General features: G+C 39.9%; 1 protein-coding gene across 1 annotated transcript in view; it reads right to left on the bottom strand.

The window, feature by feature from the left end:
- Positions 1 to 27,103, bottom strand: part of LOC117411375 (transcription regulator protein BACH2) — a 105,026-nt gene continuing 77,923 nt past the window's right edge. The window contains exons 2-5 of the mRNA XM_034018776.3: positions 19,605 to 19,856; positions 9,603 to 11,063; positions 5,285 to 5,491; positions 1 to 3,974 (exon numbers count right to left, since the gene is read on the bottom strand). Coding sequence (XP_033874667.1) covers positions 3,483 to 3,974; positions 5,285 to 5,491; positions 9,603 to 11,063; positions 19,605 to 19,844 — 2,400 coding nt within the window. The 5' untranslated portion in view covers positions 19,845 to 19,856 and the 3' untranslated portion in view covers positions 1 to 3,482. The remainder of the gene's footprint in view (positions 3,975 to 5,284; positions 5,492 to 9,602; positions 11,064 to 19,604; positions 19,857 to 27,103) is intronic.

Raw genomic sequence — 27,103 nt, 5'->3', positions numbered from 1 at the left:
TATATATATACAGATAGAAATGTGGCAAATAGGCTTAACAAAATGAAACTCAATTCATTTTTTCACACTAGTTATCCACAGAATGCATCACATAGCCCTTTGTGTGGGTTTTGCCTGTGTGCTAACCTCCGTACTTGGACTTTAATAATACTGCTTAACTGAGAAAGGGTCAAATTAAGGGAGCAACATGAAATATAAAAGCATCAAACACTGACAAGTCTTACAGTAAAAATAGCAACAGCAAAAAAAACAACAACATCAAAACAATGTCTGTTCCAGAATCATGCTGGATTTAAACCTTATAGTCATGGCACCATGAGACAACATACAGGCTCATCGATACCATACAGATTACTACTTGAAAAAAAGAAACAGCTTTATATGAGACAAGGATAAAAGCAGGGGCAAAGCACAAACCTGTCATGAAGGGCAATACATAGATCCCAGGCAGGGTTTAAATTCACTGGATAAACCCCTTTCCTGTTTCAGCAACCAGAGACTCCCTTTGAAAGTAACATCACTTCGCACTGTGGACTTCACCCTGCTTTTGGGTTGCTCTATACAGTACAGATTTGTCAGGAGTCTACCTGGTGGCATGAAAGCCTGGTTCAAAAGCATTCAGATTATTAAAGCCTGCTAACACTGGGTTTATGCAGCCACTCTTGTTTCTCTGGGTGCTGTTTTATACAAATAAAGCAGAGGAAAGCAATTTAGGGGATCAAATACAAGCAAGACCCATTCTATACACTTGTTGCTATGCAAATAATACATCTATAGCTTATGGTTTTGCAATGCAGGTTCAATGCAGGCTCCTTGTGTTGTAAAAATGAATCCCAATCTGGAGCAAAATAAGGGAGTTCTTGACTTGAATGTGCTTTTATAATATTATCATACTGATGATCAACAAAGGATCAATAATGACCCACGTTCAGATTTGTAGCTGATCCACCACCTCGCTCTAGTCTCCCTTTTTATTACCTGATAACAATTTGTTTTGTTGGTTAGCAATACAGTTCAGTAAAGCACTAACATATGCATTTACGTCAATAAAAAACAAAGAATAAAACAATTCTACAAACTCGTCACTGATAACTACAGTTAGCTAGAAATCCTGAAGCTTAACAAAAGTAGAGCTGTGTGAGCAGTGGTTCACAGTCCTTGAAAAGTGTTTCCTGTTGTACATGAATGTCAGGTTCACATGTGTTATAGCTGCTGTAAAAAAGATGAGTAGCTGTGGTTGAATAGCCGTTGGAATCAAAATGAGCAATCGCACATAGGCATGCCAAGACACAAGCCAGTCTTTCAGTTAGGTCTTTACAAGCATCAGGGGTTCACTGAATGAAAACATATATGTTAATACTACATTCCCCTTTGTGACACGCTATCTAACGTACAAAGCTTTGTATTTCCAGTTTAATGATTATTAAGTCATGACATGCTGGATTTTATGGTTCTTAATTCTACAACTGTGTCAGGTTTAACTTGTGGGAATCCTTTTATATTGTATGTAATACTGAAGACAATAAAAAATACCAAATGTGCTTAGTTTGTATTTTTGTTTTGTGTTGTTTCCTGAACAAAACCAGCTGGAGAACTCTTGTTGTGGACTCGAATGAAAGTGTGCTAACATGTGTAAATGAGTATCAGAAATTCCTGTAACTACACAGAACTACATTATTCAACATTATAACCAGAAGCTTCCATTTTAGATGAAAGTTAAACAATCACTATATGATATTGCATGCATTTAAAGAATCAGATGCAATAGATCAGATGCAATAAATATGTTTTTTTTGTTCTTTATAATAGTTCCCAATTAGATTGGTCATTCGAAATACTGACTGTCTGATTTTTAACCAGATCATCTCAGGCATCACTACAAGTATGATAATTTCTTTGTTAACCCCAAATGCTTTCCAAATTAGCACAAGATTATAAGTTTACAAGGAAAACTAAAATATTTTGTTACCACCGGGGGGTGGGGGGTGGGATTTTTAAAAGTGCCAAATGAAGTGCTTCAAAACTCCAGATTAGAAAATACCCCGTTCTGGAGTGCTGAATTTGCATGTTGAGTGCTCAGAGCATTTTATAAAAAAGTGCTAAGATTTCTAAAGGAGCTGATAAGACTTACCAAAGTCTAATAGTACAGAAAAAAAAGACAAAGTAAGAAGAGAAGTATACTTTTGATAATACTACAGCATAGCTTATAATACGTTTATACCAAAGCGCCAACTGTTTGCAATAACTGAAATAAAATGAACACCGAATAATGTTACACCGATGAGAAACATGGCCAAAAACTCACCCTCTCGTTTGTTTTTTAAATAGCGTGTTATTTCTCCTTTCAAATCTTTTACATGACCCACCCTGTTCTCCATCAGGACAGCAACCCTATAGACCAGCCCGCTATGAATTCAAACAGAGATAACAGGCCTCATTAATGTGTCACTCAGTGTTAGGTAATCAGTTCATATTCACCTCACATGATCTGTTTCCTGGTATGGATTTCTCATTCCAACACTCGACTCATGTGTAGGCCATTACAGTCCAGCTCGTTTTTTAACAAGGCTGGTATCCTGAGTGTAAGAATACTAGACAGGAAAGCAGAACTAAGAATTGACAGCATCTGTGTGCCCCTGTAAGGATGCTTAACTCAAGCCTAGTGTGAATGAAACGTTAACCTTTTTCTGTAGTCTTTACATGACCGAAGTCACCATGCTCAAATGGCACCCTATGACAGTGCCACACATATATACATTAAACCTTCTGCCAAACAAGCGTTCTAATATTTTATAAATAAGTACAAAAAAATGATATTGCTGATGCATGGAAACCTAACTACGTAACTGCTTTTTTTCATTTTAGCATTGTAAAAGGCAAAAGAGGAATGTTTGAATTCAAAGTTCTGTAGCAAGACACGTGAAGGGTTCCAGTTGCAGAAATGCTACAAACGAGGGATGCAGAAGAGATTCTTGCATATGAACACGTGCAGTCTAGCTGCTGTATGAAACTCTTGATCTGCCTCCAGAAACTGTCATTTATCTTATGAACAATATTGAACATTCAGAACAATTTCCTGAGTTTGCATCGGCGTGACATGGGCCACGGAGAGAGAGAGAGACGGAAGAGAGAGAGAGAGAGAGAGAGAGAGAGAGAACACAAATAGAACTGCTGCTAGGTCCTTAGAGGTTTTTAAATCTGAGATGTTATCTGCCCATCCCTGTTGTGAATGAATTTCTAATATGTAAAAACAGTGTTGCCACTGCTGAGTTCCTTGCAAGAGCAAGGTGTAGCACCATAATGAGGATTAAAGTCTCATCTTTATATGAAGGAGAGAATACCCGGAGAACAGTATTGCTGCTGTCAAGACAACTGTAGTGTCAACCTTTTCTCTTACAGAAAGTCCCAATGAACACTGGCAGAAGCTGACTGACCCAACTGGACTGACCTACCAGGCATAGGGGAGAACAAAAAGCCCACGGTTATTCGGTACAGTCTTTCCGAGGCTGTTCATCAGTTGTACATTTGTCAGTCATTTCCTGGCAGAAGTCCACAGTGACTGTCTGATTGCACTGTTCAAGAGAAGGTCCCGGGTCGTGTTCACCAAGTGGGACTCCTCCTATGCAGCTTTCTGATCCGTTGCCAGGCAACCACTGGGCCCCAAGCTGGGTGGGGCTTGGTTCTGTGCAGCACTGCATGCTTTCCCCCACGCACTGAGAATTCATGAAGCTTTGTTCTGAGCCCGGTGAGGGGGACTTGGAAGAAGATGGGTTGATGCTGGCACTGGCGATGGCGCCTGTTTGATCCGCTGGCCTGAGGACTGGGCAGTACCTCTGTAGGGACTGGATCTGCTCTGGGCTGAGCTGCACGTCCCGGCACACCTCCTGGGAAAGACATGAAAAGTTCTCCCACAGCTCTCCCATGCAGATTTTCAGCTGGTTCCTCTCTGTCAGCAGCTTGTCCTTCTCACAGACCTGACAACACACAATAGGATTCTTTAGTTTAATGCAGTTCTCTCAAAACAGTAATTGATTTGTGGTGCCTGTTTATACAGGTTTATAACACTGATGAAGGCATGAGGCATAACCTTTTGTCTACTTGACTTACTGTAGTTTCCTAGAGTTTTAGACTGTGTATGGACACAGGGATTTGTTAGGCTGAGCAGCTTACAGAACCAGTGTGATTACCTTTATAAAGACACTGATACAACTCATTGTAATCACAGTGAGCTTCTATACTTATACTGTGTTCCTGTACACGTTACAAAATGTCTAGGATCATTTAAATGCTGTGATTGGCTAAACAAAATCACAGGACCGTGCAGTAAGAATTGTCTTACTGCTCGGCAAGGGGCTCATCACCTGGGAAGATCAAAACGTGACTGGATCATCAGCTATAGAAAAACAATACATTCAAACTGCAGTATAAAAATATAACCTTGAGTATCTCAATGCAAAAACCTGCTCCCAAGGTGAGTGGTAAGACTTATCTTTCCGCACATTTGGGTTCTTACCACACCCCCAGTCCTGCGTTATTGCTTACTTAAACACAGGCACTGGTAAATGGAATCTGTCAAATCATGGAAACAATATGCACCCACGTAGCACAGCAGCAGCAGCAACTAGAATTCAAAGAGGACCGTGGGTGGGTGGGTGAGTGGGGGAGGAGTGGGGTGGATTTGCATTATATTTTGGTGTTCAATATAACATATGACATGAACTGAGGATCTGCAGACCTAGATAAGGTACTCACCACTGGCTTTGGTACAAATATCAACACAATTCACCGAAATCTAAGTATCCCTTTAGAGCAGTCAATCAGCTTTTGTTTTAAATGTTTATGCAATACATTAGCTTGGAATATAATATGTTAATGTGTAATAGTATTCTTAACCTAGCACTTATATTGTGTTATTAACATTTCAAGATAATTCCCTTGAAGAGAAAGGCAAAAGGTTTTTTTTTTTCTTTTTTCTGCGTGCCACTGGACCTAATTCATGACGTATGAATATTTATTGTGCGTGATTAAGGCTATCCTCAGGAGACTGTGAGTGTGCTAACAGGGGACACGCATTTGTTTTTAACATTACTTGTTAATGCAACTGCTGTTGCCAATCACATATGGTTATTATTTAACATCTATAGCTGGGAATAGGTCATAATTGCAGTTGATCTGATTTCCTCTCCTTATAACTTCACCCTATTTACTGCAGATTCTGTATTGGCTCAATAGCACCCCGCCTCTTTCCGATTCCCATGACATGACCTGTTTGGCGTGGACATACCAATTTGTGGATCTCACATTCGAGATTCTGAATGCAGTCCAGTTTCCTTTTCCGACAGCGCTGAGCTGCGATGCGGTTCTTACTCCTCCGTCGGATATCGTGAATGAACTCCAGCTGCTCCGAGGTTAGTTTGTGCATTTTTATCATCATTTGGAAGTCATTCCTTGGAAGTTCTGTGATTTGATCCACTGGGAAAGGAAGCTTGACCTGTAAGATATAATATACCTTTGTTTGCATTGTATTTAAAGTATGGCGTACAAATATAAGAATGAACAAATTGACTGAAAACTTTGACACAATAAACATTGTACTAAACAGGGATGTCTGTGGCCTACTGGTGTTTAGGGTGAAAAACGAAAGGTCACCACAGGTATCCAGAACTAATTGGAAGCTACTAGTTACAAGGTGCTTTAATAGTTCAGGAGAGAACTATTCTCACTGAGCGAACATTTCTCAATGATTACCGTTTCTAATTCCTTTAGCAGTTTGTGCAGACTTGGATACAAAAGTACTGAACCTGCTAATCAAACGCCTCCTATCAACAATGTATCAGAAACTGTCAGATGCTGTCTTTCCTGTTGTGACTGAAACAAAGGCAGCTTACTGTATGTAATATGGAAGACATACCTGGGATCTATTTTTATAACTAATTCACATGCAAGAATGTGAGTACAGAATAATGAATGAGTCTCTGTGTAATACTGCCTGCTGCCAGAAGATGGCACCATCACTGCATTACCAATATGACAAGAAGAGACTCGAAATGAAAATAGTGTACCTGAGAATAACCATAGTACTGTATATTAAGCACTCACGCCCTGGGCAAATTACCTATCCATCAGCAAAATACAAGTCATCTTTTAACCATCTGCATTATTGCAGTACAGGGAGGAGCAGCAACACCAGCAGATAGCATGCCTGGTTAAATTAAATCAGGAGAGTGTTATTTACCGCCTTCTCAATAAAACGTGTCACAGGATTACTAGAAGGCATGACTATACAAGTGATTTAGTATCAGCTGGCTCCCACATTTAGAAGACCTGAAGAAGCATTCTGCTGTCACTCGATGAAGCACAGCCACTGACACTGCAGTCTACAGTGACGCTGAGGCTAATTGCCTTAGTAAAATAGTGGATTGCAGAGGATTGGTAAGATAAGTAACTGTCTTGATGCAGTGAAGGGTAGTTATTGAAGTAGTAGGGTAATATCAATTTGATCACTATAATAGCATGTTCACATGTTTATTATTATTATTATTATTATTATTATTATTATTATTATTATTATTATTATTATTATTATTATTATTATTATTATTATTAATAATAATAATAATAATAATAATAATAGCATTATGCAGAAGTGGATATCTGACTTTTGTTTTAGTTTTTTATTCTTGTAAATGACATCCCTGTAATATTGTAGTCTGCAACATCAGTGATGTACAGTAGTGAGACACTGAAACTATACAAAAACTAGTTCAGCAATAAAGTTATGATGAAAAATTGTGCCTGAAGTACCAATCATTCATTCTGAAACTGGGGTCATTACGGCTGCACTGCCCTGTTATTAAATAATGGGATCAGGTTACTGGACTGCACTGCCCCCATTGTACACCTCCTGTCATTCACCTGTGAAACTGTGGCTCTGAGCAGCTTTGTAACGAAACACTATACGTCCCCCCCCCCCCCCCGCCCCCCCTCGCCACCCCCGCCCCCCCGCCCCCCCCCGGGCACTAGAGAAAACAATCCACTGCCGGGATACATTCGCACACAGCGCCTCACTGAAGGAACCTGGTGATGTGGACTCCTTTCAGCATTGCTGATTAATGGTACAAAGCATTTAGTTCTCATACCCCTTGGATAGTAAAAACAAGCCCAACACCAGCTAACACATTTTCAATAGATTAGACCTCAAGCACTGGATAAGACAGTGTCGCATCCAACTGTCAGTTAGAAAAGCACTGGAGCCAAACAATAACCTCTGGAGCTCACAGAGAGCTTCTCAAACATGCTTTGCCTCTTATTTGTTTTGACAAGTGGTAATTGTAATGCAAAGCTTGGTCATATTTGTTGTTCTGAACATAGTGAACGTGACAGATATACTAGGACCATTTAGGAACAGGGATATTTTTTTCGGAATTAAACAAATGAAAGGAACTGCAGGATACTGCTGCATGTTTATAAATAAAGTTGGCAATTATACAGTATTTGTAACTAAAATACATACACCTACATTTTATTATTTGTTTTGTAGATGCACAGCTGCCAAGAGAGACTATGAACCCACACCTCCAATGAAAATAAACCTGCATGTAAATGCCCATGGTCAATGGGTTATTGAGATGGTATATATTCTCTCTGCTGTATTGTGTTACCACACTACAGTAAATCTGTAAATGAAGGTTTTTAAATGTATGGGGTGTGAAACATAGTTACTGAACCACAACCACTAAAACAAACTAAACAAAAATAATTAATTCAAAGAGGGAATCGTGCTATAAAATATTACATTTTAAAATACAGACTACTGCACTGAAATAGTACTTCTGGTTTTTTTTTTGTTTTTTTTTATTACAAAAACAGAAGGTAAAATCAGGTAACAGTGAAAGCATCATGATCAATTTTAAATTGTAACCACAGTTAACAATTATACAGATGACCCCAGGATTAGTGTATTTAAACTCCTCTCTGGCACAAAGAGGGACTCCGCTTATACTGTCAGAGAATACACTGGGCTCAGACAAATTAAATACATTCAGTGCATTCCAGCAGCATCACAGAAACACAGATCCTAAAGGGCTTCCAGAAACAAAGATCTGAAACTCGATTTCATGTGGTTTTCAGCTCTACCATACGTGTTCTGCTTATTAATACTGAGACCGCAATGTATCATACCGAGAGTAGAAAATACTAGTTCAGCTTGCGATGGAGCTGACGTTCTGGACATCTCACTTCCTGTGCAAGTAACAGATTCACATGTTTGTTAATATTCGCCGTATTACTAAATATTACCTTCTAGCTGCCTGACAAGCATGCTGTTGTTTCATTGAGAATTATTGAAAGGAAATATGCTATCAGCACTATACTGTACTTAATTTAGAAACAAAATAATTTCTTTTCATAATTCAGCCACTGGATTCAATGCTCTTCACACTGGAGTACTCAATGTAGAGGTGACTAGACGTTGTTACTAGGCATGATATTGAGCTTTTTATTTTCATTTCATCCCTCTAGAAATGATACCTTTCCAAGATTAGAGTTCCAGAACTGTGAAATGATGTGTGCACCTGGGCAGCTAACACACAAACATCACTGTTAACTGAATCTGCTTGAAGATCAAAACTGAAAGTATACAACAGTGTCGTAGTATTGTGGTTTTCACATACTCAACCAATTGTTTAGATGTATGCATGTACTGTTATTAGTAAATTAAAGCCTTAATTAACTTTAAAATACATAAACTTTTAATGACAATACATTTTATTACTATTAGTCAAAATAAAAAACAGTAGTGTAGTGCCGGGGGGTTTGAAAGGTAATATTCTGTATTTAATTATAAATAAGCTGGCTCACAAACTGGCACTGTAACCCGTGACCTTGTTACAATACAGCCGAGCAGCCATTGGTACTGCCTTGAATGACTGTTGCCTTCTGATATCAGTCTGCAGTTGAACAGCTTCCTTCCTCCCATGGATTCATTGTTTCCAGCTATTTTTAAACCAGCACTGTGAGGCAAGCTTGGCGCTCGCTCTGTTTGGGAGAGAGTGTCAACACTTGCACTGTTCTCAACAATGTTTATTTTTACAGTCTGCTCTTGAAGCTGTTCAGAAAGGATGAAGTAGCAGGTTATTGATTGGGATTTAATCAAAGCCCTTTACTATTAAAGCACAGTCATTATGTAAACGTTCTCTTTTCACAGAGGGTGGAATAATTTGTACCAGCACAAATGGTACAGTTAACAGAAAGGGTGGATGGTCTCAATTACTGTATGACATGTCCTTCCATTATGCAATCATGCCTGATGTTGGGAACCTCTTAAATTGTTAATAGACTGGACGTATTCAATAAACAATACAGTTTATGCAGTTCTGCAATTAAGATGGTTAAAACAACAATTCTCCCATATACCTCTACATGCTAGTCCTTCATACTGTGCTTGAAACTGTTTCATTGTATGTTGTTCTAAATTTGGAAATGAGAAAACTTTAGAAGATGGCGTCTATTGATTCAAAGAATGGCTGGTTTTTTTTTAATAAAGTAAAAGACAAAGGTATGCCAGTCTGTCTCACTGCAATAAACACACATTCTCCACTTACCTCTTGCCCTTGTTCTTGAGCAGGGCACGACTCGCTGTCACCTTCTGAGAACGAGCCAGACTCGTCACTGGAATTGGTGCCGTATGACTGCTCACATTTAATCTTGGGCCTGACCTGGTTATACATGGCCTCGCCCACCATACCTTGCTCTTGTTGATCGGTAGCGAGACACCGGGGAGAGGTGGAAAATTCAAACTGTGGTAAACTACAAGGGGACCCTCCACTTCCGTCTTCTGCGTAGGAGTAGGAAGAGCAGGAACTAGAAGTCCTGGTCCTCGTTTCTGAGGGAGGGGAACGGGGACACACCTTAATTGGCACTGGACAGCTGGTGTTGGGCCGAGGCCTGCATGGCACCATGGGCTCGGAGGGCAGTCTGCTGGGGGAGTAGGTCTGTGAGCACGGAAGGGACTGGCTAGCACCGGCCCACAGACACTTTGGCATGTGTTCTGACAGTTCTGTATCTAAGGAGTTCCCTCCAGGGTACGAATGCGCCGGAGTTCCCCGTAGGTCGTCTGTAACTGAGGAAAAAATTACGCTCCTGCGGTCCAGCTCCGATTCCTGCTTGCATACTCCGTCACACGAGAGAGTCCTTAACTGTAGTCCCACTTGGAAACCCGCAAACTCTTTCTGAGACGCCACGGACAGCCCCATATCCCCAGAGTATGTCTCATAGTCAGTTTTGTGGTCACCCTGAGTTTCTACTTTTTCCTGGGGACAGGCTGGTCTGTTGGTAAAAAGCTGCTGTGGTGTGCTGGGCAAACCCAACAGATCGGTCCCTTTTTTTAAAAAAGACCTCAAACATGTTGGCGACTTGCTTTTAGGCCTGTCCACGTACAGGGGGCTGCGCTGCTTTCCATCCAGTTCCATATCTGCCACGCCGTCTTTCTCTTTCTCCTGCTCGTCCCCCGACAGACACAGCGAGATGCTCTCCTCCTCTGCGCGAGGTTCGTTTTTGATCTGTCCCAAAGACAGATTGCTGCTGCTGCTGCCGGAGCTCATTTCCTTGAATGTGCTTGGAAAACCTGAGGTACTGGTGTGTGATACATCATTATTGTGCTTGGTGCAAGCCAGCTGATACTTCCTGTACTTGGGGCAGCGCGGGAGGTCCGATGTCCCGTGTTTCTCAAAGTCTGCCCTGCCGTCCTGGAACACGTCGGGAATCGGCACAGCAGTGGCTTCCTCTTCCAGCAGTCTGCTGGTCTCGGACTGCATGCTCTCATCCTCCTCCTCCGAGTTTTCATCTTCCTGGGATTGGGGGTAAGATGCTACCTTGCGGCAAAGGAGCAGGCCATCTTCCTCGCTCAGGAGCTGGGCTTCCAGGAAGCGAAAGCAGGAGTCTTCCAGGTTGTGCATGCGCAGGAATTCTGCACAGTGGATGACCTCTTGGATGTTTTCTCTGCTGAGTAACAGCTTAGCAGTGTAGGCAAACTGCAACAATGGGCCGAATCCCCTGGCAGTGACCTGCAAAAAAGAAAAGAGGGAAATTGCCAGCATTACCATCAGCAGTGCTATTGTTTGGAATTTTTCGAGTGTAGTGAGATAAACTGACAGTTCTAATGTCCAAAAACAAACACTGTAAAGTACCAGTTAATCTTTTATCCGGTCAGCACAGAACATTACACCGTGTAACAAATTTATTTATTTTTGGTTCCTGGGTAGTAAGTGTTATTTCCTAATTGCTTATGCCTCAAAAGTATAGAAAATGGCTATTATTCCCCACAAACTCTGCTTTTGTGACCAGGACAGTGATATTTTGAAATGTACCTATTTTCCAGAACATTCCAGATAGATTCAGTGCTGAGTAAACTTGGAGTAACTTCTAGGACTTTCTAGAACTTTCCAGTAATATAAATATTAGTATAAATACAGGGGCCTTAAGCCCACCAGTTCAGTTTAGTTCCAGCTGCCTAAGTAGATATATATCTGCATTTTTCTGAGATGGCATCAAGAGGCTGCAAGCATCCTGCAGACGCATTTTGCTATGTCTGCGGCCAATTTATCAAGACAAGAGAGAAAAAGTACTCCGTGGAAGCATCTGCTAAGATGTGTGAGGCCTACAAGGCATATTTCGGCATGCCTGTCGGGGATCAAGACAAACCCTGGGCACCTCATTTCACCTGCAAGCACTGCAAAAAAACTCTGGAAGGTAAGATGGACAATTGTTGCTCGGAATTTGATGTTATAAAATTTGTTAAAATTTTTAAAATTGTAAAAGTTTTTAATTTTAAAATGTTTTACAATTTTCAATGTTATTGAAAAAATATATCATATATGAAAAATGTTGCGAGAATCTCTTACACATTAGTCATGGGTGAAATAAATGTATTTTTGTAGGATGGTACAGAGGGGAAAAGAGAGCCATGAAGTTCGCTATCGCAAGAATTTGGCGGGAACCCACTGACCACTCAAGCAACTGCTACTTCTGCATGGTGGACCCTTCCAAACGACGGACTGGCAAGAATGCACCTGCTATCACGTATCCGGACCTTCCTTCATCCATCGCCCCGGTGCCACACTGCCATGAGCTCCCTGTACCCACTCCTCCTGAGAGAGAGCAGCCGTCTTTAGAAGAGAGCAACAAGTCAGAGAGCGAGGAAGATGTTGTAGATCCAGATGACAATTTCAGAGGTGGAGCTGAGGAGAGAAACCCATACTACCCCAACCAAAAAGACCTCAACGACTTGATTAGAGATCTTGGTCTCACCAAGTCCAATGCCGAGCTTTTGACGTCTAGGCTCAAGCAGTGGAACTTGTTGGATGAAAGTGTGCAAGTCGCAGATCAGAGGAAGCATCACCAACCTTTTTCCAGCTTCTTCACCCGTCAAGATGGGCTCTGCTTCTGCCACAATGTGACCAGTCTGTTCGAGGCAATCGGAATCGCCTGTAACCAGAATGAGTGGCACCTCTTCACTAACAGCTCATCCAGGAGCCTCAAAGCCGTGCTGCTCCATAATGGTAACAAGTACCCGTCTCTTCCCCTGGCTCACTCGGTGCACCTCAAAGAGGATTACAACAGCATCAAGACCTTGCTGGACGCCTTGAAGTATGATGAGTACGGCTGGGAGGTCATAGGAGACTTCAAAATGGTGGCATTCCTGATGGGTCTCCAAGGCGGTTTTACCAAGTTTCCCTGCTATCTTTGCCTTTGGGACAGCAGGGACACCAAGGCGCACTACCACAGGCGGGACTGGCCACAGCGGACCGAGTTCTCTGTGGGGAGGAACAACGTCAAGTGGGAGCCACTGGTGGACCCCCGGAAGGTGCTGATGCCACCACTGCACATCAAATTGGGCCTTATGAAACAATTTGTCAGAGCTCTAGATAAGGAGTCAGCAGCCTTCAAGTACCTTCAAGACTTCTTCCCTAAGCTGTCTGAGGCAAAGGTCAAAGCCGGTGTCTTCGTCGGACCACAGATAAAGAGGATCCTGGAGTGCAATGAATTCCCAAAGAAGCTCACTAGTAAGGAGAAAGCGGCTTGGAACAGCTTTGTCGCAGTGGTTCGGGGCTTCCTGGGCAATCACAAGGCCGAAAACTATGTGGAGCTGGCTGAGACTCTGGTGAAGAACTACGGCACAATGGGCTGTAGGATGTCCCTCAAAGTCCATATCCTTGATGCTCATCTTGATAAATTCAAGGGGAACATGGGAGCGTACTCGGAGGAGCAAGGCGAGCGCTTCCACCAGGATATACTGGACTTTGAACGCCGCTACCAAGGACAGTATAACGAAAACATGATGGGAGACTACATTTGGGGGCTGATTCGTGAAAGTGATTTACAGTATAATCGTAAATCTCGAAAAACTACTCACTTCTAAATCTTTTGTAGTCATTTTTGTATTACTTTAGTATAAATACATGTTAATTTGGATTCATATGTTGTTTTTTGCTGACTTTATGTGAACGAAAATTCGCCCATTTTCTCATTGGAAATAGGTCAATTTCAAAATATCACTGTCCTGGTCACAAAAGCAAAGTTTGTGGGGAATAATAGCCATTTTCTATACTTTTGAGGCATAAGCAATTAGGAAATAACACTTACTACCCAGGAACAAAAATTGTGTTACATAGTGTTATATACACATAAATAAAACCTAGCACAGCACCGTGCTGCCAAGGTGGGTGCAATCTATTCACATTGTAAGCTCTGTGTTTTGTATTTTATTTGAAATTATTAACAGTTTATCACATTCATTTAGAAAATGTGGCATTACCTTCTGCACTGAGCAATATTGAACCCCATGCAATTTGAATTTGTGTGAGGTAGGAGCATGTTGCAAAGTGCTATATACCATAAAAGCACATTTCACGTCAAATGAACAAAGCTTCCAAGTGTTTAATATCTAGTTTAATATCATCGTCATCTTCAAACACTGTGATGCACTAACATATGAATAGTCTATTTGTGGAGAAGAGAAGGGAAAAACATGCAGCAGTTCATGTTTAATCATAAAACATGATCTATTTAATTGATTGGTCCAGAAATACTATTTTCCATTAAGTGCGTGTAAAGAATGGAATGTTAGTATTTAATGCACAGAGACTGCTGGATGTATTGTGCTGGATGTTCTTCAGTTCCAGTGACACAATGCAATGGCTTTTCAAACCACATAGTGGCACTAGCTGGTGGAGTCACGGGTAGGGGCTTACTATTCAAACCAAGAAGACAATACAATGTGTCTCCTTAAAACCACTGATCACCCAATCATATAATCAACTGGAGTTCTTTAACAGCAGAGCTCCAGTAGCTACTGTATGTACTACTCCTTTCCTTTTAAACGGTGCTTGTTATATATGTGACATGTATGTACAGGGGGCCATCCCCAGCGAGTGATTATAAAAAAAGATATTGAATACATAAAAAAATAGGCTATGGTATCCCTGCCATTCTCTCATTAGCAATGCACGAGCCCCTACAGTAGACACTCTCCAACAGTGCAGGAGAGTGTCTTTTGTGAATTGTTGCCAGTGAAAGTATGTCTAGCAGCGATGGTATTTAGATCCACTATCATTATGTATATACTGTAATGCTCAGGTTGTTTTATTTTATCCTAAAAAAAAGTCAATTAGGAGGGGGAAATATATAATTAAATAAATAAATCACCAGTCACTTTACCCAAGGGCCTACATTCAAAACCAGCAGATAAAGAGAAAAAGTGTGGGTTGCCAATATACTAAAAACAACTAGCTTCTGATGAGGAATGCTATACTATACAACAGCAGTGACAGACTGGATAAACAGTGAGTGCTACTGTACAGGAATGTAATCAGGGGAACCTGGCCAAGTCTGCTGTATCTGTTTAACAAATCTGTGTCTGAGCAAAAGAGGGCAGAAAAAAACAGATCAGTTCATCTTACAAGCTGCATTCATAAAACCCCTCTTATACGCAACGTGGCTTGAAAATACATTGTTTGGATTGCAACAGTGCCACAGTATATACTGCAGATGTATTGAATAGCTGTTTACTTTTATTTCTATGAGAGGAACCCCTGGTGCTAAGTGTTACACAGAACACTGCTATCCTTACTAGCCCTCTAAACAATAGTATCAGGTGTCCAGTGTTCAGTTTCATTGCGGGTGCCAAGAATGGATTTATTATATCCAGCAACTGGAAGAGGCAATTACTCCCTTTACTGGGAAAAAAAAAGGAAAAGGAAAAAAAAATCTGAACATAAAACAATAACATACTTCTTTCTAATGCAATACAAAAACACACACACACACACACACACACACACACACACACACACACACACACACACACACACACACACACACAGCTACTGATCAGCAACCAATTGCAACATCACAAAAAACAGTCCACTGTCTGAAGGTGAAAGTCATCTTGTTTAAAAAAGGAACTGAGTCCATCTCTGCCGAGAACGCTTCTAATAAATAGAAGAGTGCTGGGAAAAGTGCTGAGCGTACGCTGGATCTATTTTCAGCTTGCATCAGCAGCTGCTGCCCTCGGATCACATCTTCATGTGCACCAGGCACCGTATGTGATCACTCTGGTGTTACAACCAGCAAACTAATGAAGGAGCGAAGCGGGGAGAGAGGAAAAGAAATCCATACTGGAGAGGAATGCTAAACGAGAGAAATAATACTGAAAAGGAGAGAATAAAGCCCAATTCCAAGTCATTAGAGGACCGACATTGACACATGAAGTGTTTTAGCCGTTAATAGCACTTATTGTATAGAGTACAGACAAAGAGACAAATTAATCAAACTGACAGATCTGGGACATTTTATGCTAATGTAAGCTCCTGGGCTTTTAGATTGCACTGCTCTGCGTCTGGCAAACTGATACCGTACCATTACAGGGCAGGAAACTGTATGAATAACACATCACAGATCATAAAAATTCACACATTGTGTTTAGGAGCGCAGCCAAATGCGCAATCAATAGGCATAGAACCTTCTCCCAAGACCTTACATCAGCCTCAGCGACTGCTAGTCTATGTAAATGGGATCAAGCATATTCCTCCATGTCATGCATACTAATAAGGAGGGAGGCAGTGACTGTCGGCCAACTTCCTGTAATACAACAAACCCCACATGAGGTGAAACAGACGCAGCAAGCTTCATTTTGCTGACTAACAATGGGCTCTGAATTGTTTGTACAGTGTGAAGACACATCCAGCTTTAAAGGAACGCACAGAGTGCTCTGCAACAGAGATCTTTGCCTGTTTTAATGGATGTGAATGGTTCAGATCTGTGGATAGAGTTACTTCATAGGAAATTAGAAAAGGAGCTGAAATGAAAGATAAATGAAAATAAAGCATATTTTGAGAGCTGACTGAAGCTTGACGGGGAGAAGTGAACCTGTGAACCTCTAATATGTTATTGAGTAGGGGTCTAAATTGCTAAGCAATTGTGAAAAAAAAATGTTACAAGAAAAAAATACGAAGAACTAATTGTAGCCATGGTAACCGATATCAATACAACTCAATAATTTCATGAAAGCACAGGTGTATCAGTATAAAATAGTATTGCTGCCACAGAAAATACAGACAGGATTAAAAATGTCCTATTTAGTTTCAAAGTGTAACATCAGTGCTAGTACCTCAGGTTTTAAACTTTTATAATTAAGTGTCTTAAATGGTTGACACAGAACGGAAGTCTCGCGTGTCAAGGTATCAGAACCCTCCAGACAGTATTGTTAAGTCTATTACAATCACAATATTTAATGATTTTAACTGATGTTGCTTTATTCTAGTCTTCCCCTTTCAGATGAAACCGTGCTGTGCTGTGCTGTGCTTAGTAAATGATCCGTGTTCTTCCTAGCACTGTTTTGAAGCATGGTCTTCAACTACAGAATCCAATGTACTGTCCAGTTGGTTCCTGTTACAACCACTAGTGCAGTCATACTTCTGAACCAGGAATAGTGTTTATCTGCACTACATGGTATTCAGACTGAGGAAGAAGGTTAATTAAGAATTGTATAATTGCTAGAGATTCGGCATAGCTAAAACTTGCGTCAGTTACCCTAGGCACAGACATAACGAGACAAAAACAATACAGTATGTGGCTTTTCTTTGAAAGCAAACTTTTGTATATATTTTCACAATGAAAAGCATCCCTCTCTCTAGTTAATGTGGAAGAATACAATTTACCTTTTTATTTTCCCCAAACATGACTTGCTTTTAACAGCAAAGCATACAAAGACACTTTTACTTCTGTGTAAATAGCAATTTTGTAACAGATAGAATTTTTACAGATGCGATTGATTTTCACTATTTGCTAGAAACATGGGACAAGAAAATCGTACAATGCATGCACTGCAATGAGATCCTACAGTTACTGTATAGGAACTCAAAGCTTGCCGGATAGCACTAAGACTTTGAATTACAGCTACGAAAGCACCACTGTAAAACCCTAACCTACACCTGTCCCAATTCAAAGCAAATATTGTTATTATAATTGCTAAAAGGGCAGAACTACATATTCACCTGATAGCAGGTCACAATAGTAACATGTTAAGTAAGGGGTTTTCTTTGAGATAGTATTTCTGCTCTTAACAGCAGTTCCAGAGTGTTATTTGGTCTAAGAACACATTTACAAAGTGTAACTGGTAGCTTGGCGGGCAACCAGGACATGCATGTTTATGTTAGGAGGCTGTGCGACCGGGAGATACCATCTTCCACTTACAGCTTGTTCAGCATCATTTAAAACAAGAGGTGCACAAAACTTTGGTTCAGTTCATTTAAACTTGCTAACAATAGGAGGGGCTTGAGAAGTAGCCTTCCTGTAAAAATGAAAAAGCCACATCATCTACATATAGGATATCGTATAGATGAAATCCACTCAACAAGCAGTCAGAGTGGCGACCCATGAAGAGTGAAATCAGATGGTATCTAACACAGCATCCCCGTTATAGCGGAGAAAAGTGTAATAAAGCACAGATTATGTATTCAACCAGATATATAGCAAGCTAACACCTTGATCACTATATTTAAAAAAAATGAGAGACAAGGTCAGTCATTAAACCAAGAACTATTTAACTGAAATGCACCAGAGGCAATAATCGCTGCATGGAACACTGCCAGCTGCAAACTTAATGGTGAGTTGCACCTATCACAGGTTCCTCTGTGCTATTACCCTCTTATTATAAATGAACCGCTTAATTAAATCCCGCTTTTTGAGATACCATCTAATGATAAATCACTGGCTCATTGTAAATGGGGAACAGCTATGGTTCTTTTAAGTACAGGATAGGAAAATAAAAACAACACATTTCCTGTCTTTGTGAACAAAATGCGGCACCCCCAGGGGTAAAGGGGAGGGGGCACCTCGGATAGTACTGTGTGTAAACGTGAAGTAAATCATATGTCATTAATTGAGTATCTGGTGTGTGCATGTACAGGATAAATACTGCCATAAAACAGGCTATTTCTAATGCCGATACTCACAGTCGAAGTATTGCTGATACCAAACTTTGAGGTCGGCTATAAAGCATCATCTGTGTTAAGAAGCACATTTTGTTTTGATTTGAATATGCTTTTACTGTATTATTCTTTTCAGGACGCATATAATGGTTCATTTAAAAAGCATGCTTGAGTACTAAAATACATAATAGATATATTTTGAATCAAGGCTTTCGTATATACATCCCAGTTATAGCAGAGCAAAGTGTAATAAAGCACAGATTATGTATTCAGGGTTAACCAGATATATAGCAAGCAAACACCTTGATCACTATATTTTAGATTTAAAAAATGAGAGACAAGGTCAGTCATTAAACCAAGAACTATTCAACTGAAATGCACCAGAGGCGATAATCGCAGCTGGCTCTTTGAGCTAAAATATATATATATATACACACACACACACACACACACACACACACACACACTGAGAAACACTATATGATTTGTGCCTTAGGCAAATCAAGGGCCCTGTTCAATTAAATTTAAAGCATTTTGGGAAGACATTAATTCATGCAATACACAGAGCGAATATGAAGCAATGTTTATACTGTATGTGAGTAATACATAAATAATCAATGATATGTTAATTCAGTCCAAATAAATTATGCTGCACATTACTTTATTTCACGAAAAAATTGCCTCTCTCAGCTGAAAATATATATATATATATATTTCAATTGGGACACATGTTCCTTTTGAAGTACAAATGTATTCGCAGATTTGAGACTTTCCTCTGGTCTTACACATGTTTTTATAGGAATATCACCCTGAACGGAAAAGTCTTGTATGAGATGAAGTGGTCTGATGAATTTAGGTTGCAAATCAAATGGACATAGATACAGATTGTAATGGAGCCTTCTAATATTAACATCTGAGATCTCCAGTAACCAGACCCAGCTTGATCCACCACAACCCAAACAAACATGTTGAAATCACATGGCTCTGTCTCAGAACCCCGACAGCACAGGAAGCAGCATCAGCCAGGGGACGCTGTTGTCAGAAGAGGCTGTGACATAGCCAAAAGGTGACAACCTCCAGTATCTGTGCAGTACAGTTTAATATGACTTGACATACCTCCTCTGGCAAGCTGATGGATTCATACTTGGCCTGTCCTGCCAGAACCTGTAAGAAGTACTCGCTGCAGGCAGCCAGGACGGCTCGGTGGGCTCGGAACTCCTTCCCCTCCACTGTCACCGTGACATCACAGAGGATATCCTGCTTCCGCTGGTCATTGAGACTCAGGAGGATGTTGGTACAGTGCACTGTTGACTCATACACATACATGGGGGCTTCAGTCTGCTCATCCATGGACATTCCGCTCACACCCTGGAACAGAAACAAGACAGCAGGGATCGGGTTACAAGGACCGCATTCCGCAGGGCTGACATCACCAGAACAGAAACAAGACAGCAGAGATCGGGTTACAGGGACCGCATTCCGCAGGGAGGACATCACCGGGACAGAAACAAGACAGCAGGGAATCGGGTTACGGGGACCGCATTCCGCAGGGAGGACATCACCGGGACAGAAACAAGACAGCAGGGATCGGGTTACAGGGACCGCATTCTGCAGGGATGACATCACCGGGACAGAAACAAGACAGCAGGGATCGGGTTACAGGGACCGCATTCCGCAGGGATGACATCACCGGGACAGAAACAAGACAGCAGGGATCGGGTTACAGGGACCGCATTCCGCAGGGCTGACATCACCACCGTGTCTCACTCTCACAACTGCTGCACTTCCAGCAAGCAGGAACATTTAACAGCTGAACCATGATTCCCTACGCCCTCAGGGGATTTCATGCAAAAATACTGGAGTTGTATAAGGGGCGTCCCTTTACAGGGACGCCCCTTATACATAAATACACTAAATCATAAGAACATAATACATTTTACAAATGAGAGGAGGCCATTTGGCAAGAAAGAAAGGGATCAGGGGCTACCAGTTTAAAACAAGCATGTGCACTGAAAGGGTCTGGGCAACCCACACACATGAAATAAGATTGCTCGAAAAAGAACATTCTGTCCTCTGTTTCTTATTTTATTTATATATTTCATTTTTAGAAGACTCTCTTTGTTTGCTGTGTATAATTACATTCCTGTTCAGAAATGTGGTTTGTATTTAAATTACCGGTATGCAGATGTCTACTGGTTCGCAACCAAGCTGACTTTAACAGGCTTTTACATCTTGTCACATCAATCCTTTAACAGAGTTTTCTCTTTCACAGCAGGAGGTAACATCTTGTAATCCCAGTTTATTTCAGTATTAAAAACAGCCATAATTCGTTATGACCCAAGTGTCAAAATGAAAAGATTCTGAAGTGTAATTAGAAAAAAGATCCACTTTATTGTACTCAGCTTGCTAAACCAATCCCACATTGCCAACCTGCCTGCCTGTCTGCCTGTTTGCCAGCCTGCCTGCCTGTCTGCCTGCCTGTCTGCCTAACTGCATGACTGCCTGTCACACACAGGATTGCTGGTCCCAGACATTCACTTACAGCATCCCACTGGTAAAGTAAGATTTGTAGCTGTCATCAAAAAAGCAAAAGCACTGTAATTGCATCAACAAAAGAGGCGGCTGCTCACTGCTTGTCAAAATGATCAGAGCTGTGACTTGCGCAGAATGTAATTATGTGCATGCCTTTTAGCTGAATAATGAAGTTCTACTGGGGGAACCATTACCATGTCAAAGCTTTCTTTTAATGAGAAAGTGTGTCACAGAAAAAAATAAAAATAAAAACTACGATATTATATTCATTCTTCTCCTGTCCCTGGTCTCTATGATAACCCAACATAAACAGGAATTTAAAAACTATACATTAAAAAACACCCATTATCTGAAATGTGTTACTGCAGATCCCCTGCATGATTTTGCAGTATATAATTCAAAGGGTCCTCTGTTTTCTAAGTGGCTGTCTAGAATACAATTCCATTACAATTCCTTTTTTCTGTTTAATAACCTAGTGCTCAGCTCCACCAAATTATATATTCCCTTTCTGCGCAGAAGGTAATTAGGACTCCACAGATTGAGCTCAGGTGGGCTACTAATACCTATAGCACAGGAAGTGAGTTTATAGTACGGTGGCCGGATATATTGTAAACCGGCTTCACAAGCCAACTGAATTAAAGTCCAAAACATATTTTAAACACATGCCTAATAATTACTTTTCCATACTGCCACTCTTGTACATCCCAACTGTTCTTAAGCAATCAAACAGTAAATGTACTGCTTTTAACACAGCATCTTCAGTAAGACCTGGGATTTATTTCTGAGAGGGAGACCTAACATTCTGACTGAATCTTGAACCTTTATTTTCTGATTGTGTCTGGATCTAGTTCAATGTAATTTAATCTATTCATCTAACTGTGTGTATAAACTAAACCACCTCAAAGACCTACTGTGAAATCTCAAAAGATAAACATACAAGACAAAGCAACTGGAAACTTGACCTGAAGCATTTCATACAGTTAATAAGACATCAAAGATACACATACTGTATAAAGTCGAGTGCAGACTGTTATTATAAAGTCTGTCAATAAAAAAAAAAAACTGTCCTACTAGATCAGCTGGGATGTGTTACTGTTCTGACTGCATTCTTCTGTTAATATTACTGTACTTAAACCACCAATTCAACTCATACAAGAAACATACGATTCCAGTGTACCAGTGGTCAGTCTTTATGGGCAGAGTGGTATAAAGTATTATACTGTAAAAAAGTATCATCACCACCATCATCATCATCATCATCACCACCACCATCATCATCATCATCATCATCATCATCATCACCATCATCATCATCATCATCATCACCATCATCATCATCATCATCATCATCATCATCATCATCATCATCACCATCATCATCATCATCATCATCATCATCACCATCATCATCATCATCATCATCATCATCATCATCACCATCATCATCATCACCACCATCATCATCATCATCATCACCATCATCATCATCACCATCATCATCATCATCATCATGTTCAGGATTTGCCATGTAATACATACAATTTAATTGCCACTCAATGTTAGAATATGGGCATATACCAGTAAGATCCTAAGGTTTGGTTCTTTATGTTTATATGTGTTGTATGATGATTGAAATTAAAAGAAACAAACAAACAAAAAAACTGTCATGAGTCTGAGCCAATGCAAGCTGTGAAAGCATCTTTAATAAGCAGCCTTTTATGTGTCCTTATTAAATGTATATTTTTAGAAATGTGTACATGAATGCATGTTGAGATGCGGATAAGAGGCCTGCACTGTATAACAGACCGTACTGTTAAATTCTAGCACTCTTACACATGCGGTAGTACTAATAAGCAGGCCTGGGATCAATTACAATGGTCCAATTACAATTACAGCAGAATGGTTTTCTGAAATTGCAATTGCAATTCTAATTGTGTTCCATTACAGTTAAAATGATGCTGCCATGATTACAATTCCATTAAAAAGTAACATAAACAACTACTCACATTAACATGTTTACTCTACTTACTCTAAATAACCATCAATAATCACAGATTACACAAACATACTATTGAACTTTTATATTTTTTAAACAAATCAGGTCACCAAAAGTGGTTGAAAATACAAGAATAATGATCGAATGACAAATAAATGCACAATTGAACTGTAATCGATCAGTGATATGGTGTAAATTACAGTTACAACAATGCAGGTGTGCCTATGTTTAATAATTACAGGTCTGCTGGCAAGGGGACATTACAACATTATCGGATGCAATAAAAAACAATCCTTTAAACTGACAACATCTACTGTACCCAGTTGAAATGGCACAAAAAGACAAAGTACAATTATCCATCACAGTCGTTATTACAAAAGCAGCAGGATAATAATATTTCAAACGTTTTCCGCAAGAGCACCACACTCTGCTCTAACCTTGACATGAAAACCAGCTCAGCGGCTCATTAGAAACGGCACACAAGCGCCGCAGGGAATTAATAATAGATCCTGCGACTAATCCTCTTGTCCCACAAACCCACTAATAAAATGTACTTCAGACTGTAAAGAAAGTTAATTACAATGCTTGACACACAAGGCAATCAGAATTGTTCAATGTATTACAATTGAATAATCAAACCCTACTGTTTACAAATACACAAAATAAAATGACGCAAAACAATTTACAGTCCAATAAAAGTTATTTACCGTGAAGCTAAGCCGGTAACAGGGACTGTTATTCAGTTGTGTGGTTCGTGGCTGGGAAGAGCATGCCACCACTGTCTAGTCTTTAAAAGGTTTTACTGTATCTTCCTTCTGTAGAAAGAGCTGCATGGCATGAAAACGCATTTCTTGATTAAGAATTATTAAATAATGTATTGATAATTTCAACTAGAACAGTATTTATTTTAGGTCTACATGAAATAATAAAATACTTCAATATCGATGGACCTCAAAGGGATTTTTTTTTTTTATGTAACTGGCAGAAGGCACATGTGTCATTGTCCATCCATCAACAGTCCAAAGCACATTTGACCATTGTTCCATAGTCCAATTTCTGTGTTCTTGTGCATATTTTAGCCTTTTAGTCTTTTTCCCCTTTCTTAACAGAGGGATTCTTACTGCAACACATCCTTTAAGTCCTGATTTCAAGAGTGACCTTCGTACTGTTGATGGATGGACAACAACATCTGTGCCTTCTGCCAGTTCTGTTGTCAATTCAGCATTTAATAATAATAATAATAATAATAATAATAATAATAATACATTTATTTAGCAGAGACCATGTATTCATGTTTTGTTCTATATACAGACATGATTAGAGATAGATTTCTGGTTTTATTTCTAATGATTTTTTCCCCGTCTTTCGCTTTATGTAAAAAAATCTCCTTAGTTATTTTATACATTGACCGCTGAGCTGGTAAATTTACACATTTACTGGTTAATCTATAGATTTGCAGATTTTACACATGAACCGCAACATATACACAGACAGTAGTGTTCAAAAGTTCAGAAACAACAGATGATTTGCAGCAAGACTAGGGCTGAGGATTGTATTGTATCTTTGAATAGATAATCGTCTCCTCTTTAAAAATATGCAAGACATTTCAATGAACAGACTCTCCCACAAGTGCTGTGGTCCCCAAATATGATCCACTTTCTACCAATACGGAATGACTGGCTGTGACATTTTCTCTTCATTGTACTCTCAAAAATACATTTCTGGCTCAGGGCTGCCAAGGACAAAACTACATTGAATATTGTACCGGTCCTGGCACTCACCACTGCATTGAATACTGTACCAGTCCTGGCACTCACCACTCAGGCCAATAATTGTTTGGGTAAAATAGAGAACAAATGCTGATTTCAACTATTTAAAAACAGTAGCCAAAATGGTACAGCGCTTTGCCTTTATTTTTACAATCCTAAAGATAAAGAACTTGGAAAAACTGGGTACATTTCTTCAGGGCGCCAAGATGATAATATTTAGAACCATCACCCGTTCAACAGGGCTGTGAAGAAGGAAGTGAGATCAACACATATCATATACAGGTTAATGTGGCTGCTGGAAACACCAGGATCAGCAGGCAGAAACACCAGGATCAGCACCAGAATCAGCAGGCAGAAAGGAACAGTGTAGCTCGCCTTTGTGTGTGTGTGCGATCAGGACATTATGTTAGTGTGCCGACCATCTAAATTAGAGGCAGGTGCTAGAATTTCTGTTCAAGCTAGACAGAACCCTAATAATGTGGCCAGCATCCCATGGCTTGGACGTACACAGCACAAAATCTGTTTCGCCTGGGAATGGGAAGAAGGGGAAGGGTTGTCCCTTGCTGACTTTGAATTGAGCACCATTCCACGGGTTAGAAGAGGGACAGGGGGAGCCTTGTCCGAGTGGGAGCAATCTCTAACTCAAAGTGTAGTGATGTTCAGAGGAGCTTCAATAGAGGAGCTGACAGCCACACCCAGTTCATAGTGTATCACACAAAAACTGCACTGCAATAGGGCTGATGTGAATTCTTTATGCAACCATCACTCCATTGGACTCAGTGTATTTGGCACGGAAGTCTCAAGGAAAGAAATAACAATTAAACATTCTACTCAAACTGACAGCTGTTCTTTTTGTTACAAATAATTGCCTTACAGATTATAAAGGTTTAAATGACGTACAGTAATAGATTACCCTGCCATCCTGTGCATTACCTAAAGCATCCTATAGCTATTAGAGCTGGCCATGACTTAAGTATATAATTGTAAGAAATGATGAAGTGTCATTTTATTCTAATAGCTTTAGCCACTGTATGTAAATTCACTTCAATTAACTCATGAAAAGCCAGTACTGGAAGTCATTAGCAGAGCATTAAACTAACTGAATGCTACATGTCTAATGTACAAAGGACACCAGCAATTTTTTATAACACTGTATAGTACAGCACAAAGGAATGAAATACATGGTTGTGTTCAACATTGAAATGCTCAGTAACATACTGTATACAATAGTATAAATCACCTTGAGCTTTACAAAACTGCGAGAACAATGTCTAGATAGTAAGTATTCATTCGATCATTACACAATTATTAATTGTCTACACATGTCTTTCATCATCTGAATAAACAAATGTTACTAAAACCCATGGGCACTGTAGACATTGGAGAAAAAGATTTGTAACAGATGTCTTAAATTACTGTGAGGATGAACACAGCATTTGTTATTAAGGGATTAAGCAAAACACATAAATGTGCTTCAAGGAAAAGTAATATGGTAATGATATGTGAAGCTTTTTGCTGTGGAGGAAGTATGATCATGGGGCAGCTTGTATTCCATTTGTTAACAGATAAACTTACACGTTGCATTAAACCACAGAAAAGCTGAATACACTGATAACACTTAGAATTTTTCAAATAAATTGAACAATGAACCGTCTTCCTTGAGGAACTGGTGAAATGAAACGTCAAACTAGTAAGTGAAAAATGTAAGTTTGACATGCAGACACCTCCAGATGATGGTACACTTACTGTAATAACTGAACCCTAAAATGCCATAAAGAGAGGCACTCTGATAGACTATTTACTCCCATATTCTGATACCATCAGTAACCTGTGCTTGAAGAGTAAGTAGCAGGGTAAAATATAGCGTTCCACGTCCCCCCGTGCTGCTACAACTGTTTAAATAACGTACCTGTAATGTTTCTTTTCGTTGCTAACATCCTGATAACTTTTTACACTTTAAAGTCTGTTTCAAAGCGCTTTTCAAAATGGCCTCTCTAATGCATTGCGGTTTGAGATCTGTCCTCTATATCACTGCAGGAAGAGTGATAAAAAAAAAAAAAAAAATAACAAGTGCTCTGGCTTTTCTGTTCCGTACCACATCATGGATTGTTAAATATTTAAAAATAATCCTTACACTATCAGTGCAATAGAGCAGACATTTTGAAAAAAGCCTTGAAACAGAGTTTAAAGTTGTAAGTGTAAAAAGTTGTCAGGATGTTAACAATGAAAAGAAAAATTACAGGTAAGTTAATTAAACAGTTGAAGCAACACTTGGGGACGTGGAACACTAGATTTTACGGAACACCGCTACTTACTCT

This window comes from Acipenser ruthenus, chromosome 6 (assembly GCF_902713425.1).
Source record: "Acipenser ruthenus chromosome 6, fAciRut3.2 maternal haplotype, whole genome shotgun sequence".
Lineage (NCBI taxonomy): Eukaryota > Metazoa > Chordata > Actinopteri > Acipenseriformes > Acipenseridae > Acipenser > Acipenser ruthenus.
This window is presented reverse-complemented; position numbering and strand designations above follow the sequence as displayed.